This window comes from Neoarius graeffei, chromosome 7 (assembly GCF_027579695.1).
Source record: "Neoarius graeffei isolate fNeoGra1 chromosome 7, fNeoGra1.pri, whole genome shotgun sequence".
Classification (NCBI taxonomy): domain Eukaryota; kingdom Metazoa; phylum Chordata; class Actinopteri; order Siluriformes; family Ariidae; genus Neoarius; species Neoarius graeffei.
The window spans coordinates 24,936,889-24,956,033 of NC_083575.1; the positions used below are offsets into that span (position 1 = coordinate 24,936,889).

At 42.9% G+C, this 19,145-nt stretch overlaps 1 protein-coding gene across 1 annotated transcript in view; it reads right to left on the reverse strand.

Moving 5' to 3' along the window:
- Window positions 1-13,450, reverse strand: part of pcsk2 (proprotein convertase subtilisin/kexin type 2) — a 99,259-nt gene extending 85,809 nt beyond the window's left edge. Inside the window, exons 1-2 of the mRNA XM_060924619.1 lie at window positions 13,268-13,450; window positions 9,039-9,143 (exon numbers count right to left, since the gene is read on the reverse strand). Coding sequence (XP_060780602.1) covers window positions 9,039-9,143; window positions 13,268-13,450 — 288 coding nt within the window. The remainder of the gene's footprint in view (window positions 1-9,038; window positions 9,144-13,267) is intronic.
- Between the last annotated feature and the right edge of the window lie 5,695 nt (window positions 13,451-19,145).

Genomic DNA, 19,145 nt, shown 5'->3' on the forward strand with positions numbered 1-19,145 from the left:
AACAGTTTTCAAAATGGTGGCACTGACACCTGGCTGACACTTCCCGTTTCGAAGTCTCGCACAAGTCTGGTGAAGATCGCGCAGATAAGCGACGCCCACCGTGGACCAGACGAACTAAATTCAACATGACTAAAAACCGAATAGGCCGATAAGTATAATATTTAATTGCAATTAGTTGCCAATGCGTGCCACGATATAAGGTTACTAAAACCGAAAACATAATTGAATAACATGTTAATGAAGAAATAAAGCATGTTTAAAAATGACTTCAGTTCTCCTTTAATAGTCTATGCACTGTGTATGCGCTGACCACAGGCTTGTTTAAATTAATAGAAAATCTTCTTGCCTGAAAAGCATATCGAAAGCAACAAAAGGTTCATCCTCAGAGTTTCCCAAGATTTAATTATAGCTCCGCAATCATTCTAAATACATCAACAGGTGGTTTGTAGTATGCAGCTGCTGACTGAGTTATCAGCACAACATAAGCAAAATTGCTAAAAGAATGCACACAGCCTAGATCCATCCATCCATTATCTGTAACCACTTATCCTGTGCAGGGTTGAGGGCAAGCTGGAGCCTATCCCAGCTGACTATGGGTGAGAGGCGGTGTATGGACAAGTCTATGACTATAGACAAGTTACCACATCACCGCAGGGCTGACACATATACCCTGTCCACACTAGGGATTTTGTACCGATACGAAACTACTTTTGTACCGCAACACCTGTCCACACTAGCAACTATACCGGTACTGTAGCGGTATAACTGTATCGGTACGAAACCCACAAATGTATGGGTTTCGTACCGGTACAGTATCAGTACTGTAGCGCTTCGCTGTAGTGTGGACAGATGAAGCGGCTCTGTATCGATACAAATATAATGCGCATGCGCAAAGTTACACACCTCAATCGATGTCTTCGCTGAATAAAATAGTGAAGAACGGAGATTCGTTTTCTTTGTTTCTTTCTCAACTGCCTCGCACGTTTTATACGATTCGACTGAATAAATGACCACCAGAAATACAGACTGTACATCGACAACAAAAAGCACACACACGTTGTTTCATCCGTACGGAAGCCGAGAGAGGCCCTTCATATAATCCCTTTTTTTAAATTCACCTTGTTATCCAGAGATAACGACATAATTAATTCAGGATCTTGAGAAAACAACACAACTAATTCGAGATCTCGAGAAAACAAAACCGTTATTTCGAGATCTCGAGAAAACAAAACAATTATTTCATGATCTCGAGTAAACAGCTGAGAAATGGTTCATTCAGGTGTGCCAAGAGGCTTGTGATATGCTGACTTTGGGGCTATTTCTCATTCTGTATAGACGCAACTTTGGTCATTAGAATGTCTGGAATAATCGATCACCTAATAAGGCAATATTTTGATCAGGGGTTGACACAGGGAGAGATTGCATTAAGTCTTTTAATAAGGGATAATTTCAAAATTAGTCCGCGGCACCTCCGCAGAAGACTGGCCCGGCTTCGTCTCTACCGACGGAGATACAGTGATCCAGCTGAGATCACGGAATAATTGTTTTGTTTTCTTGAGATCTCGAAATAACGGATGCCATATATTCTCGGAGGCGGCACGGTGGTGTAGTGGTTAGCGCTGTCGCCTCACAGCAAGAAGGTCCTGGGTTCGAGCCCCGGGGCCGGCGAGGGCCTTTCTGTGTGGAGTTTGCATGTTCTCCCCGTGTCCGTGTGGGTTTCCTCCGGGTGCTCCGGTTTCCCCCACAGTCCAAAGACATGCAGGTTAGGTTAACTGGTGACTCTAAATTGACCGTAGGTGTGAATGTGAGTGTGAATGGTTGTCTGTGTCTATGTGTCAGCCCTGTGATGACCTGGCGACTTGTCCAGGGTGTACCCCGCCTTTCACCCGTAGTCAGCTGGGATAGGCTCCAGCTTGCCTGCGACCCTGTAGAAGGATAAAGCGGCTAGAGATAATGAGATGAGATATATTCTCGGAAGGAAGTTACTCGGTAACCACGGAAACATTTCACGCACGCGCATTTCAACTACCGTGAAAGAAAACCGCAAACATTTCTCGCTAGTGTGGACAGATGCACTAAACTGTACCGGTATACTTTGTATCGATACAGTTATACCACTTTTGTACCGGTATACATGTGAGCACAGCAATAGATGACTTGCAATCACGTGATCAAAATGTGCTACGTCATGAGCGTCCACCATGATGGTGGATATACGAAGCAACTAGGATGGCAGCCGCTGAAAGCCTATCTGTAAACAGTGCTGAATTTTCTCAGTATTATGTTTTTCTCAGTATTTGAACGGTTGAGCAAAAGTTCGATGCAAAGAGAAGATAGATATGTGTGGTTTTGAACCATATGATTTAAAAAAGTCAGACTTTTCTGAAGATAAGACGCTTCTACCGACCATCGAGTACCCAGATATCGCGTTCTATCTGGTTTGGCTGCCGAAGAATCAAGTCCGTCCTTGGATGAAACACAGCCCATTTTCTGAGTGGACGCCCAGTCTGGATTGTTTCTATCGTATAATTTTGCCAACGCTCCTAGAAGCGAAATGGTAATACATGTTAAAATTATAACAACGACCGAGTGAACCACGGCAAGAGAACACTCATTTTATAGCAAAATTCTAGCAACACGAAATAAAATTCTTCCATGATATTATCGAGAAAGCTCAGAACATGCCACGGTTACAAGTACTGTTGTGCCCACAACCGTATACAGCACAAAGATATGGCATCGCTAAAAGAACGCTTAAAGCAGCGGAAAAACAAAGAGAGTTGTGCACGCGTGACTATTTTTGTATGGAATGTCGCTTGACTCCCGCATTTGTACATCCACCAACATCCGGGTTTCTGTTTTGCTTTGACGTCACTTGCAAGTCAAGGATGGAGACAAACAACCATTCACACTCACATTCACACCTACGGTCAATTTAGAGCCACCAATTAGCCTAACCTGCATGTCTTTGGACTGTGGGGGAAACCGGAGCACCCGGAGGAAACCCGAGCAGACACAGGGAGAACATGCAAACTCCACACAGAAAGGCCTCTTCGGCCACTGAGCTCGAACCCAGAACCTTCTTGCTGTGATCTGTGCCTCATCACAACACATATAATCATCCTCATTGATCTATCTGTTAGGCCAAGTACTTCTGCTCCTGTGGTGCATGCTATAGAACAGTGGCGTGCACAGACATTTTGGGGGGCAAGTGCTCTTAATGTTAATTTATAGCCTGGGCCCGCCCATCCTAAGCGTGACGCAACACGAGGGCCTGTTCAGAGCTTAGTCTGGCCAGGCAGGCTATCTACAGCATTTCCAAGCTCCCAAAAAATCGGGAACCAATCAACTTTGAGCATCTCCAACGGCCCTGGGTAGAGGCGTGTTCAAGGCACTGACATAGTAGAACTGCGACCGGAAGCCATAGATTGTTTACAGAATCTATGCCGGAAGCGCTTCATTCACATCACGAACATGGAGCAGCGGCAAGCCTTTAACACAGCGGTAGATGCTGTATTGAAAGCATTCAACGGGAAGTTCTCATTGAAAACGGAGCAAAGAGCAGCCCTGGAGGTATTTATTGAAAGGAAGGACGTTTTCGCCTTGCTCCCGACCGGCTTCAGTAAGAGTTTAATCTACCAGTTAGCCCCGTCACGTCACATACGTCAGAGGAAAGAGTGATGTGATTGGTTTAAGCTTCATCACAGCCTTTTCTGGCTTCGACCAGTAGCAAACTGAGGCATTTCAGGGAGGCGGGTCAACCACGGGCTCTGGGAAACGGTTGGGCTTAATAGCTTGGCCAGACCAAATGCTCGGAGAGCTTTGAAGTCACGTTAGCCAGGCTAGTTAATTTATTACATCAAGGCTTTTTGACTTTGCCAGGAATCTCTAGTTGAACAAAATAGAAAAAGAAATTTTTGTTTTCCTAAATCTGAAAATGGTCTAGCAAAAAATATAATACTTATGTGCAGTTGTTTCTGTATGCGACGGGCTACTTCACGATAAAATAATTACAGCTTGGGCTTAGAGGGCAAACAATACATTTTCACTCGATTCATGTGTTACCTGGCTGGTGGGGCAGGGGAAGAGCTGACTGACTGCCCGATGTGTTGTCTGCGCTACGACAAGGCCGTGGCTTCCAGGACGCTATGCTGCTGCAACCTCACATTGAATGCACTGCACACTTGTTCACGTGACAGAGCAAGAGAGACAGAGGTCCGGTGTGTGTGCGGAGGGGGCACACATCAGGACATTATTTTCACACACGCTTTTAATGCCGCGGCTTTTCTAAAAGATCATGTCGACATCGGCCTCAGTAAACTGTAAAAAAAAAAAAAAATTAAAAAGGGCACTTTTTTGGACCGAGGGCAGAGGGGCAGGTGCTTGAGCACCACCTCGTGTCTATCTGTGCACGCCACTGCTATAGAAGCTATAGGACAATATTGACATGAGCTTTTCTGATCTCTGGTAGTCACCGCTGCTGTTCAAAATCGTGTCCAAGACCTTCTCAACCAATATTTGAAATCAGGCCTTCCAAACCAATGAATTAAACAACCAAAACATAAAATCAAATGACTGGACGATAAATTGTTTTTTCTACACATAAGGCCATACTCTGGAGGCGTGATAGGTAAAAGGTCGTGTTTCGCCTATAATGAGGCAGTTACTCAGCAGCCTAAAAGGACAGAAAAGGAACAGATAAAGAGGATGGAGAGCATAGCAAACACTAGGATTGTCTCAGTGTAAACAGCCAGCAGCTTGGGCAGCGAGCATGAACTGAGCCGAAGTAGGAAAACAGGAGCACAGGATCAATATGAGGCACTCTGTAACAACACTTGAATACAGTTTAAGACTTGAAAAAGCTCGTCTACGTCCTTTCATTGATTGCTGAAAAGCTAACCAGCACAAGTCTGAATGTTCCTTTGCTTAACATTTATTGATGCCTGACACAGTAATGGTTGAGAAGCTAATAAACCTAATGATCATTTTGGATTTCAAACACAGCTGTTTAAAGCATTGCTAGTTTCACTTTAAACACTCATGGTGCAAAATACGAATATCACTTTAAAACACTGCAGTAGGGTTTTATATGTTCATTTTAACAGCATTTCCATAAAAGAGATACCAACTCTGTCTTCCTGCATCATCACCTCTACTGTTCAAATCAGTTTAAAAAGTGAAATAACGCTTCGTTATAGCATAACGAATTCCTTTATTCACAATATTTTTTTACAGAACAAATCCATGTTAATAGGATCACTCGTGCTCCTGCTCATTCACGCAATTATCCAATCAACCAATCATGTCGCAGCATTATGCGTAACATCATGCATAATGCAGATGCAGGTCACGAGCTTCAGCTCATATTCAAATGTGATCTCAGTGACTTTGGGATGGTTGTTTGTACCAGACGGGTCTGATTTGAGTATTTCAGTGACTGCTGAAAATCTCTGGGGATCTGTGTAAAGTGTACACAGAATGGTGTGAAAAAAATCCAGTGAGCAGGGATAAGAACAGGCATACTGGTTTGACTTAACAAGATGGGAAGAGTAACTCAAATAGCTACTCTTTGCATCCGTGGTGAGCAGAAAATCATCACGACATATTGAACATTCAGGCGGACGGGCTAGAGAAGAAGACAGCATTGTGTTGCACTCTCTTCAGCCAGGAACAGGAATCTGAGGCTACAGTGGACACCATAACCTGACAGTTGAAGATTGAAGAAAAGATCAGACCAGGTGATGTTTTTCCAATCTTGCCACTGCCCAGGATCAGCGAGCTTCTGACACTTGATTGGTGGATAAATGCATGAAGGTACAGGGGTATTCCTGGGTTTCACGTGATGTCACAGCCGCCTCATTATTTATTCAAACCTTTAGCTGGTGGTCAACCAAAGCTCAGCTGACAAAGCATTTGTACGGAGAAGGTGCATTGCTCGCATTAAAATGCCTTACGCTTGCGTTGTTTGAGGTTGTTCAAATCGATCAAACCGTGAAACTGATAAAAGTTTCTTCAGGGTTCCCCATGAACTAATAAAAAAAAGTGAATGAACACAGGATTTCACAAAAAGACGTCGAGAAAGGTGGCTTTTGAACCTCTCACTGAAATCGAAGGGAGCCGAGTCGAAGCATACTCAAGTTTGCAGTGATCACGTCATGAAAGGTTTGTATTTCCCTCTCAGCTATGTCGTTAGTGTTTTCCAAGTACTTTTCTTGCTGCAGTAGTGCTTGAAAGTTTGTGAACCCTTTAGAATTTTCTATATTTCTGCATAAATATGACCTAAAACATCATCAGATTTTCACACAAGTCTGAAAAGTAGATAAAGAGAACCCAGTTAAACAAATGAGACAAAAATATTATACTTGGTCACTTATTTTCTGAGGAAAATGATCCAATATTACATAGCTGTGAGTGGCAAAAGTATGCGAACCTCTAGGATTAGCAGTTAATTTGAAGGTGAAATTAGAGTCGGGTGTTTTCAATCAATGGGATGACAATCAGGTGTGAGTGGGCACCCTGTTTTATTTAAAGAACAGGGATCTATAAAAGTCTGATCTTCACAACACATGTTTGTGGAAGTGCATCATGGCACGAACAAAGGAGATTTCTGAGGACCTCAGAAAAAGCATTGTTGATGCCCTTCAGGCTGGAAAAGTTTACAAATCCATCTCTAAAGAGTTTGGACTCCACCAATCCACAGTCAGACAGATTGTGTACAAATGGAGGAAATTCAAGACCATTGTTACCCTCCCCAGGAGTGGTCAACCAACAAAGATCACTCCAAGAGCAAGGCGTGTAATAGTCGGCAAGGTCACAAAGGACCCCAGGGTAACTTCTAAGCAACTGAAGGCCTCTCTCACATTGGCTAATGTTAATGTTCATGAGTCCACCATCAGGAGAACACTGAACAAAAATGATGTGCATGGCAGGGTTGCAAGGAGAAAGCCACTGCTCTCCAAAAAGAACATTGCTGCTCATCTGCAGTTTGCTAAAGATCACGTGGACAAGCCAGAAGGCTATTGGAAAAATGTTTTATGGACAGATGAGACCAAAATAGAACTTTTTGGTTTAAATGAGAAGCGTTATGTTTGGAGAAAGGAAAACACTGCATTCCAGCAGAAGAACCTTATCCCATCTGTGAAACATGGTGGTGGTAGTATCATGGTTTGGGCCTGTTTTGCTGCATCTGGGCCAGGACAGCTTGCCATCGTTGATTTAACAATGAATTCTGAATTATACCAGCGAATTCTAAAGGAAAGTGTCAGGACATCTGTCCATGAACTGAATCTCAAGAGAAGGTGGGTCATGCAGCAAGACAACGACCCTAAGCGCACAAGTCGTTCTACCAAAGAATGGTTAAAGAAGAATAAAGTTAATGTTTTGGAATGGCCAAGTCAAAGTCCTGACCTTAATCCAATCGAAATGTTGTGGAAGGACCTGAAGCAAGCAGTTCATGTGAGGAAACCCACCAACATCCCAGAGTTGAAGCTGTTCTGTACGGAGGAACGGGCTAAAATTCCTCCAAGCCGGTGTGCAGGACTGATCAATAGTTACCGGAAACATTAGTTGCAGTTATTGCTGCACAAGGGGGTCACACCAGATACTGAAAGCAAAGGTTCACATACTTTTGCCACTCACAAATATGTAATATTGGATCATTTTCTTCAATAAATAAATGACCAAGTATAACATTTTTGTCTCATTTGTTTAACTGGGTTCTCTTTATCTACTTTTAGGACTTGTGTGAAAATCTGATAATGTTTTAGGTCATATTTATACAGAAATACAGAAAATCCTAAAGGGTTCACAAACTTTCAAGCACCACTGTATGTGACAAGGCTTTTTTTTTTTTTAATTTATATATTTTGGGGTAGCCTAAAATGCTTATAAAATCAGAGACCACCAACTTAAAAAGCTGCTCATAAACTTAACAGTGTTAAAACATTTATCTTCCCGTTAAGTCTTCAAGGTTTATCATGTACAAAATGTTAAGAGAGATGAAAAAAAAAAAAAAAAGCTTGGAAATGTGTTTGGAAATTGTGCCCTTTCATGCCGATCCTGTCTTGTGTGTAAATTTGCTGATAAATGCATCGCTTCTGCCGGAATTCTCACCGAATAGCTGCATAAACACTACATTCATTCTTATTCACATGTGTATGATGATGAGCCTCAGTCTATCCTGAAGGCCACGTGTGCATCTAACATAGCAATTTGCATAAATCGACACTTATGAATGACTATGTACAGTAAAGACGGAAGCAGCAGAATTCATGAGTTCTGTCAGGTCAGAGGCAAAAGGGAAAGTAAATAATTATTTGAGAAAAGTAGTATAAGTACGCAACAAGATGCAAAGAAGTGATTCGGTGTATAATGACAGTTAACTGTGTCTCTGTATACAGCAGAAACATCTGTTTTTATTTCCGCCACCCTGCCTATTCACCAAAAATCAAAAAGCCAGCCATCCACCTCTCCAGCAAGGCTGTGCAATATGTCATGTGTTTTTTTCCGAACAGAAAGCTGACTGATGCTACTTGCTTTAACTGTTTCTCAGTTACAAACTGTACCTGTGCTCTGTGAAGTTTTATGTTTCCTATTAAGAATGACTAAGTTCATTTTTACACACATTACCTATCAAATTATTTACATTGCACAAAAGATACAGCTTATACTAACTGGAGGACTTTGTATCACACTGAACAAAATATAAATGGATATTTAAACTCCTCCAGGATGAGCCCCAGCCTTGGGTTTGGCTCTGATGATAAGTATCGATAAACAGCACAGACATCCATATACGTTGATTTGTATTTAAATAAACAGACAAAAATACTCTTTAACAAGCTATAATGCTCTCCCGTCCTCTTTAATACTACTACGTGCAATATGTTGAGATGAATATTATTATTATTATTAAGACCTTTGAAAACACTGTGATCTAATTTTTAGGCTGCATCACCCTCCCCTATTAACTATTGTTTTCCAGGGACTGGAACTGGGTCGGTTTCTATGGGAACTAAACACTGAAACTGTAGGCTTACCCGTCGGTCCTTATCCAGATGCTGGCGGCGACGAAGGCTGCGTTTCCTCTTTGCTTTAGGAGTGTCCCGGGGGTAAAAATGAAAAAGTCTCTCACCAAAGGGAAGCTTGAAGAAAAGACAAACAGCTTGTATGAGGTTCTATTAAAACAAAAAAACAAAAAAACGAAGGTGTATATGGTCGAGCACAAATTAGTGGCCATAAATACAGAAGAAATATGTTCATAATGTTTAATTAAAGGTTTATCCAAGGTCACTGGATTGAGCAGAATAAATGACCTTTATGTATCCAAAGTTTTTGACGATGTATAATAGTGTGTTACTGCAAAAAGACGAAATATTATTAGCATTTGCATACTGACAACCAGACCTAATGTTAAAAAAGGCCCGAGACTGATAAGTAGGACAACCCTATTTGTGTGTGTGTGTGTGTGTGTGTGTGTGTGTGTGTGTGTGTGTGTGTGTGTGTGTGTGTATGTGTGTGCAGATAGATAGATAGATAGATAGATAGATAGATAGATAGATAGATAGATAGATAGATAGATAGATAGATGAGTACACATCTGAGTGTGAAACATAATGTCAACTCAAGATGTCCGGTTTACAGATTAAAATGTACACGGGAGTGACACAAAGTACTAAGGGCACAATTACAAACTTGGATCGCTGCATAATTTCTGTGATACAGTTTGTGAGATTTTGTCAGATCTCCTAAATAGGCTACAATCAGAGGAAATCTTGAATGCCTGACCGGACAAGTCCTGCTTTCCACACCATTAGATATTGTAACAGTCCACTGCGCGCTCACACACACACACACACACACACACACACACACACACACACACGCAGCTCATATTTTGACATTTGACCAAACTCATCGTAACATTAATAATGTCCTCCATTCACTCCTAAACTCAATTTATGAGGACTGAATAAATAAGTGGCATGATACAGGAGGTCAATATGCTTCAGAAATGGATGACTAGCAATGGATTTACTTTATTGTAATGTGAATGAGCGGTCGTATTTTCTATTATCAGGACAAAACCCTCTGTTTCTTACTCAACACACTGTCAGAAATAGGGCTACAGTAGGACCCCATTTCTGTCCCCCAATGTACAATTTGCACTAATATACCCCCTAGGGCTCATTATCGGACCTCAAGGTAACTATTGGCCCTTTTCCACTACCCTTTTTCAGCTCACTTCAGCTCGCTTCAGCTCACTTCAGCCCGACACGGCTCGCGTTTCGACTACCAAAAACCAGCACGACTCAGCTCGCTTCAGCCCTGCTTAGCCCCTAAAACTCGCACAGTTTTGGAGTGGGGCTGAAGCGAGCCAAACCGAGCTGAGTGAGGCTAGGGGCGTGAGCAGACACTCCCCTGTGCACTGATTGGTGAGGAGGAGTGTCCTCACATGCCCACACACGCCCCGTGAGCGCGCTGGGATCTGTAAACACCGCAAACCCGGAAGAAGAAGAATTACGAATTACGAGAATTTCTGAAGCCTTTATGCACCTCGCCTCATCTATACGCTCTTGCCAGTATCTGTTGGCGTTGTCGGTGACAACAAGCCACAGCACCAAGACCAGCAACACTAACGACTCCATGTCCATGTTTATTGTTTACTATCCGGGTCGTGAGACTACCGCTTAAAAGCTCACTGATGTCACTGTTTGCACTGCTTAACGACATCACGTGACGTCCACCCACTTTCGCTAACTCCACCCAATGTGTCCACCCACTTCCAGCCAGCACGGTTCAGCGCGGTTGTAGTCGAAATGCAACTCCAACAGCCCCGCTCAGCCCGACTCAGCACGGCACGGCTCAGCCCAACTCAGCCGCGTTTGTAGTGGAAAAGCGGCATATGTGTACCTTTTAAGGGCCTAAACGGTGCATTTACCGTATGTTCCCAAGCTGTATATAAAGAGCACAAATTAGAATTAAACCTTAGAGGGTAGTGCCCCAGTCACGAGCCGGTGTACCCCTAAAGGTCTCATCTCATCTCATTATCTCTAGCCGCTTTATCCTGTTCTACAGGGTCGCAGGCAAGCTGGAGCCTATCCCAGCTGACTACGGGCGAAAGGCGGGGTACACCCTGGACAAGTCGCCACGTCATCACAGGGCTGACACATAGACACAGACAACCACTCACACTCACACCTACGGTCAATTTAGAGTCACCAGTTAACCTAACCTGCATGTCTTTGGACTGTGGGGGAAACCGGAGCACCCGGAGGAAACCCACGCGGACACGGGGAGAACATGCAAACTCCGCACAGAAAGGCCCTCGCCGGCCACGGGGCTCGAACCCGGACCTTCTTGCTGTGAGGCAACAGCACTAACCACTACACCACCGTGCCCCCGACCCCCCCCAAAGGTACAATACTTTATTTTCTAAGAGTGCAGATATTCATATTGAACTGTATAACTCAAATCCTGCACATGTGACTGGGCATTTTCTGATGTCGTAATGTACTATTTAGTTCTGGACTATGGCTATTGCAGTGACACTGATTTTACACTGATTTAATGGAGATTTCTTTGCAGGTTCTTGACTGCTATACATGCATATACAGTACATGAATATGAATCCATTGGTCATTTTAAGCGTGTGGTATACAGTATATGTAAGGAAAACGTGTTATCAACATCTGTACCTGCACAAGACTAATTGGAAAGTGAAATGGAAAGCTGTCATGATTTTGTTTGTTTGTTTGAGACAAACGTGTTTTTGGAAATGCAATACAACTTTAAAGTGCATATCCTGGACCAAATTCAGTTTTTTTTATATGAAAGTATGTCCCTTTACACACTCATCCAGAAGGGTAAATTTCCTCCGGGTGCTCCGGTTTCCCCCACAGTTCAAAGACATGCGGTTAGGTTAATATGGGACGGCCTTGGGCTGAGGTGCCCTTGAGCGAGGCACCTAACTCCCAACTGCTCCCCGGGCGCTGTTGGCATGGCTGCCCACTGCTCTGAGTATGTGTGTGTTCACTGCTTCAGATGGGTTAAATGCAGAGAGGAAATTTCACAAGTGTGTGATGAATAAAGTTGTGCTTTCTTTCTTTCAGGCTGTGTGAGCTTTGCACGGTTTCAGTGCACAGCCTGTGTAGACCAAGCGCTCCCATTTCTCTCTCATTGTCCGGTCTGTTGGAAAACGATGAGTACTAATCCCATCAAGATTGGTGTTGCTACACCCTCTATTAACCATTTTAATAATTATGTGATAACGTTGAAGAAATTTGCAGAAAACCACCAGGTCATTTTCTCATAAACAAACCAGCGCTGATGTAGGATTCAGAAGGAGGCGTCCCACAGATGACGTCATGAAAATGAATGTTTGCCAGGAAATCGAAATGCCAAGTTTTTTCAGAGGCGGACCAATTCGCCTCAAATGGCTTGATTTCAACTGAATTTTTCTGGTATTGCGCAAGGTAAAAAAAAATTGCACAAAATGCAGAATGTTACAGATATTTGACCAAAGTTTAATATAAAATAGGAGAATTACATTGATCTTGCTCCTGAATTTACCCGTGATATGCACTTTAATCAGTTTAAAAAATATATATACAGTATTTCAAGTACCTGTGTGTAATTTTTGTCCATTTTATTCCCATAAACCTACTTTGCTTTGCTGATGTTTTTATGTTAAGGTGCAATCCTGCATGCGCTGTAATAACACTCTTGATGGTGGGAAGACTAACAGACTAATGAGATCATGGTTTGTAAACTTTAACTGACCAGAACACAAAGCCTCATTTCACCTGAGAAGGAGGAAAAACAAATGCTGGCCAATTGCCCATGGGCTCTGTAAACTTTTAACTGAACAAATTACTCTTCAAATGTTTGCATGGTTTAAATAAAAATCTTCTTTATTGCCATAGGCTTGGTGTATAAAAACCATGGGATATTAAAGGCTGCTCTACACTGCAAAAAATGATATCTTAGCAAGTGAAAACATCTAGCAAGAATACAAGACACCAATTCTGAGATTATTAAACCTAGTTCTGGACCGCAACCAACTTATTCTAAGATGTCTTATCAAGTCTGTTCCTGCAGCAAGATAATTTCACTAGTATTAAGGAATTTTTTTCCCTCAAATTCAGTTTTCAATTTTTTGCAGTGTAGTTTTGAGACAAGTCTTTGTCATCATTTTGAACAATCTGGAGCATTTATTAATTAGACCCTATTTGAATGTGTTTAGTGGTGTAATCTTTTCAGCTCTTACCTGTCTGACACTCCCAAAGCCATACTCAAGTGCAAGTTGGTGAGCATCTTCATTCCCTCCCTGGTGTAATTGCACTATAAGATGGTTTGTATAAATTCCCTCGTCGGTGGCTCCAGTGAAAAGGAGCAATGCAGTAAACAACAGCACACCGACTGCTGTCCCATATTTCACAGCTCCGAGCATCGCGTCTCTTTTGCGTCTCCGTGTTCTTAAGTGATTTATTACTGGGGTTTGTTTGGTTTGAAATAAAACACGAGGTGCATATACGGCGACTTTTATCAGGCTTTTTCAGGATGCATGTCCTCGTCCTGGATATTGTTAAATCTGGAAAGAGTCCTAACGTCGGTCGGTCGGTCGGTCGTGCGCTGCGCGCGCGCAGGACCCAATCTACATCTCACAGCTCGAGCGCTTTTTCATCGGTAATTCAGCGGCCTAAACGTGCGGCTCTTGTTCACGTGATGCTCCGCGGCGTACTGGCCAATTATGCAGCAGTGGGCGTGGCTACGAACTCTCGACTCTCCGCCCTCGCTCTCTCTCTCTGTGTCTCTCTCCTTGCCTTTCAGCACCTTGGAGAGTTCCCCAGTCAGGTTTAATTAAGAACGAGGCACAAGAAAACTCCATGTCATTTAAAACAGAATTTCCTCTGTTAATCAACAGATTAATTATTCTACTCGCTACTCAAGGCTGGTGTTGAGTGGTATATCAGATATATTCCATTCAACTAGCATGATATTGAACGAGTCGAAGACAAGATATACGACATACACTACCGTTCAAAAGTTTGGGGTCACTTTGAAATGTCCTTATTTTTGAAAGAAAAGCACTGTTCTTTTCAATGAAGATCACTTTAAACTAATCAGAAATCCACTCTATACATTGCTAATGTGGTAAATGACTATTCTAGCTGCAAATGTCTGGTTTTTGGTGCAATATCTCCATAGGTGTATAGAGGCCCATTTCCAGCAACTCTCACTCCAGTGTTCTAATGGTACAATGTGTTTGCTCATTGCCTCAGAAGGCTAATGGATGATTAGAAAACCCTTGTACAATCATGTTAGCACAGCTGAAAACAGTTTAGCTATTTAGAGAAGCTATAAAACTGACCTTCCTTTGAGCAGATTGAGTTTCTGGATCATCACATTTGTGGGGTCGATTAAATGCTCAAAATGGCCAGAAAAATGTCTTGACTATATTTTCTATTCGTTTTACAACTTATGGTGGTAAATAAAAGTGTGACTTTTCATGGAAAACACAAAATTGTCTGGGTGACCCCAAACTTTTGAATGGTAGTGTATCTAGATAGAACATCTATCCATGATCTGTAGACGCTTACCCTGTTCTACAGGGTCATGCGCAAGCTGTACACCAGTCGCCAGATAATCACAGGGATGACACACAGAGACAAACAACCATTCGCACTCACATTCACACCTAGGGTCAACTTAGAGCCACCAACTAGCCTAACCTGCATGTCTTTGGATTGTGAGGGAAAACGGAGCACCTGGAGGAAACCCATGCAGACACCCATGTTCTACAGGGTCGTGCGCAAGCTGTACACCAGTCACCAGATAATCACAGGGCTGACACACAGAGACAAACAACCATTCACACTCACATTCACATTCACTCCTAGGGTCAACTAAGAGCCACCAACTAGCCTAACCTGCATGTCTTTGAATTGTGAGGGAAAACGGAGCACCTGGAGGAAACCCATGCAGACACCCATGTTCTACAGGGTCATGCGCAAGCTGTACACCAGTCGCCAGATAATCACAGGGATGACACACAGAGACAAACAGCCATTCACACTCACATTCGCACCAACGGTCAACTTAGAGCCACCAACTAGCCTAACCTGCATGTCTTTGAATTGTGAGAGAAACCGGAGCACCTGGAGGAAACCCATGCAGACACCCATGTTCTACACGGTCGTGCACAAGCTGTACACCAGTCACCAGATAATCACAGGGCTGACACACAGAGACAAACCACCATTCACATGTACATTCACATTCACATCTAGGGTAAGCTGAGAGCCACCAACTAGTCTAACCTGCATGTCTTTGGATTGTGAGGGAAACCGGAGCACCTGGAGGAAACCCATGCAGACACCCATGTTCTACAGGGTTGTGTGCAAGCTGTACACCAGTCGCCAGATAATCACAGGGCTGACACACAGAGACAAACAACCATTCGCACTCACATTCACATTCACACCTAGGGTCAACTTAGAGCCACCAACAAGCCTAACCTGCATGTCTTTAGATTGTGAAGGAAACCAGAGCACCTGGAGGAAACCCATGCAGACACCCATGTTCTAAAAGGTTGTACGCAAGCTGTACACCAGTCGCCAGATAATCACACGGCTTACACACAGAGACAAACAACCATTCACACTCACATTCACACCTAGGATCAACTTAGAGCCACCAACTAGCCTAACCTGCATGTCTTTGGATTGTGAGAGAAATCAGAGCACCTGGAGGAAACCCACGCAGGCACTCATGCAAACTCCACACAGAAAAGCCCCTGTCGGCTACTGGGCTCAAACCCAGAATATTCTTGCTGTGAGGCAACAGTGCTAACCACTACACCACTGTGCCACTCAAGATATAACATATATACCATATATCCTTCCCTCCATTATCTGTAGCCGCTTATCCTGTTCTACAGGGTTGCAGGCAAGCTGGAGCCTATCCCAGCTGACTATGGGCAAGAGTTGGGGTACACCCTGGACAAGTCGCCAGGTCATCACAGGGCTGACACAAAGAGACAAACAACCATTCACACTTACACCTACAGTCAATCTAGAGCCACCAATTAACCTAACCTTAATGTCTTTGGACTGTGGGGAAACCAGAGCACCCAGAGGAAACCCACACAGACACAGTGAGAACCTGCAAACTCCACACAGAAAGGCCCTCGCCGGCCACTGGGCTTGAACCCAGGACCTTCTTGCTGTGAGGCAACGGTGCTAACCACTACACCACCGTGCTACCTGAGATATAACAGCTATACCATATATCTGATATACCATGAAAAAAGCTAGCCTATATTATTATTATTATTATTATTATAATACATACACATTCGATGGAACAATTATAGATTTTACAAAAAGTTTGTTTACAAATTGTCACAGTCGCTCGCTAGTTCAGAAGTTTTACTTGTAGTGGCACAGTGGTGTAGTGTTTAGCACTGTCACCTTACAACAAGAAGGTTCTGGATTTGAGCCCAGTGGCCGACGGGAACATTTCTGTGTGGAGTTTGCATGTTCTCCCCGTGTCTGTGTGGGTTTTCTTCAGGTGTTCTGATTTCCCCCATAGTCCAAAGACATGTGGTTAGGTTAACATGGGGCAGCCATTGCCTGAAGGTTGGGCTGAAGTGCCCTTGAGCAAGGCACCTAACCTCTAACTGCTCCCTGGGCACTGTAGCAAACCTGCCCACTGCTCTGGGTATGCGTATGTACTCATTGCTCACTTGTGTGTGCTAAAGATGGGTTAAATGCAGAGGAGGAATTTCACCATGCTTAAGTCTATGCCTGAGTGTACATGTAATAAATGAAGGTTTCTTGCCTTCTTGTCTTCTTGTCTAATACATATCTTATGGCATTTTCAATTCACTGTGACAGTTTACTGTGCGAGCCACTGGTGAACAAAGAAATGCTTCTGCACATGTGCAGCAGAAAACTTTCTCATTGGATATTCGCATCAGCTCCGATGTGTGACGTCATGTTGTCATGACAACCATGCAATATTGTAAACCATATTCAGTGCTCGTTCTCCATTGGGTAGAGTGATGTAATACAAGTAGGATAAGCGATATGCTAACAATATTGCATGCTATCAAACCAAATAAATGAAACCCGCTAGAAGGGAACAGAATACATGTTTTTATTCCATTGAAAAAGTGTCCTGTATGTATATTAATCATTATTATACCGTATTCAAAGTTATGCATGTCTAGCTACACCAGTGTTATCTGTCATACAGAAAGAGCACAATAGACACATTATTTATAATGCTCAAGGTCGCTCAAGGTCTTCTATGCTACTAGGACATGGTGATACATGCCATTCCAGTCACTGTGCGCTGTCAGAAATAGGGGTATAGTAGGAGTCCATTTCTGTACCCCATGTACATTAGTGTATAATCTACACTAATTTACCCCTTAAGGTTCCTCAAGGTAATTATGTGTACCTTTTTAGGGCCAGAAAGGGACATATTATGTTCCAAAGCACTATATAAAGGGTACAAATAAAAAATTTAGAGGGCACTGCTCCAGTGACAAGCCATTGTACCCGTAAAGGTACAATAATATACAACCCCAATTCCAAAAAAGTTGGGACAAAGTACAAATTGTAAATGAAAACGGAATGCAATAATTTACAAATCTCAAAAACTGATATTGTATTCACTATAGAACATAGACAACATTTCAAATGTCGAAAGTGAGACATTTTCAAATTTCATGCCAAATATTGGCTAATTTGAAATTTCATGACTGCAACACATCTCAAAAAAGTTGGGACAGGGGCAATAAGAAGCTGGAAAAGTTAAAGGTACAAAAAAGGAACAGCTGGAGGACCAAATTGCAACTCATTAGGTCAATTGGCAATAGGTCATTAACATGACTGGGTATAAAAAGAGCATCTTGGAGTGGCAGCGGCTCTCAGAAGTAAAGATGGGAAGAGGATCACCAATCCCCCTAATTCTGCACCAACAAATAGTGGAGCAATATCAGAAAGGAGTTTGACAGTGTAAAATTGCAAAGAGTTTGAACATATCATCATCTACAGTGCATAATATCATCAAAAGATTCAGAGAATCTGGAAGAATCTCTGTGCATAAGGGTCAAGGCCAGAAAACCATACTGGGTGCCCGTGATCTTCAGGCCCTTAGATGGCACTGCATCACATACAGGCATGCTTCTGTATTGGAAATCACAAAATGGGCTCAGGAATATTTCCAGAGAACATTATCTGTGAACACAATTCACCGTGCCATCCGCCGTTGCCAGCTAAAACTCTATAGTTCAGGGGCGTCGTGGCTCAGGTGGATAAGGCGCTATACCATAAATCCGGGGACCTGGGTTTGATTCCGACCCGAGGTCATTTCCTGATCTCTCCCCATCTCTCTCTCACTCGTTTCCTGTCTCTACACTGTCCTATCCAATAAAAAGGTGAAAAAAGCCCCCCCCCCAAAAAAACTCTATAGTTCAAAGAAGAACCTGTATCTAAACATGATCCAGAAGTGCAGGTGTCTTCTCTGGGCCAAGGCTCATTTAAAATGGACTGTGGCAAAGTGGAAAACTGTTCTGTGGTCAGACAAATCAAAATTTGAAGTTCTTTATGGAAATCAGGGACGCTGTGTCATTCGGACTAAAGAGGAGAAGGACGACCCAAGTTGTTATCAACGCTCAGTTCAGAAGCCTGCATCTCTGATGGTATGGGGTTGCATTAGTGCATGTGGCATGGGCAGCTTACACATCTGGAAAGACACCATCAATGCTGAAAGGTATATCCAGGTTCTAGAGCAACATATGCTCCCATCCAGACGACATCTCTTTCAGGGAAGACCTTGCATTTTCCAACATGACAATGCCAAACCACATACTGCATCAATTACAGCATCATGGCTGCGTAGAAGAAGGGTCCGGGTACTGAACTGGCCAGCCTGCAGTCCAGATCTTTCACCCATAGAAAATATTTGGCGCATCATAAAATGGAAGATACAACAAAAAAGACCTAAGACAGTTGAGCAACTAGAATCCTACATTAGACAAGAATGGGTTAACATTCCTATCCCTAAACTTGAGCAACTTGTCTCCTCAGTCCCCAGACGTTTACAGACTGTTGTAAAGAGAAAAGGGGATGTCT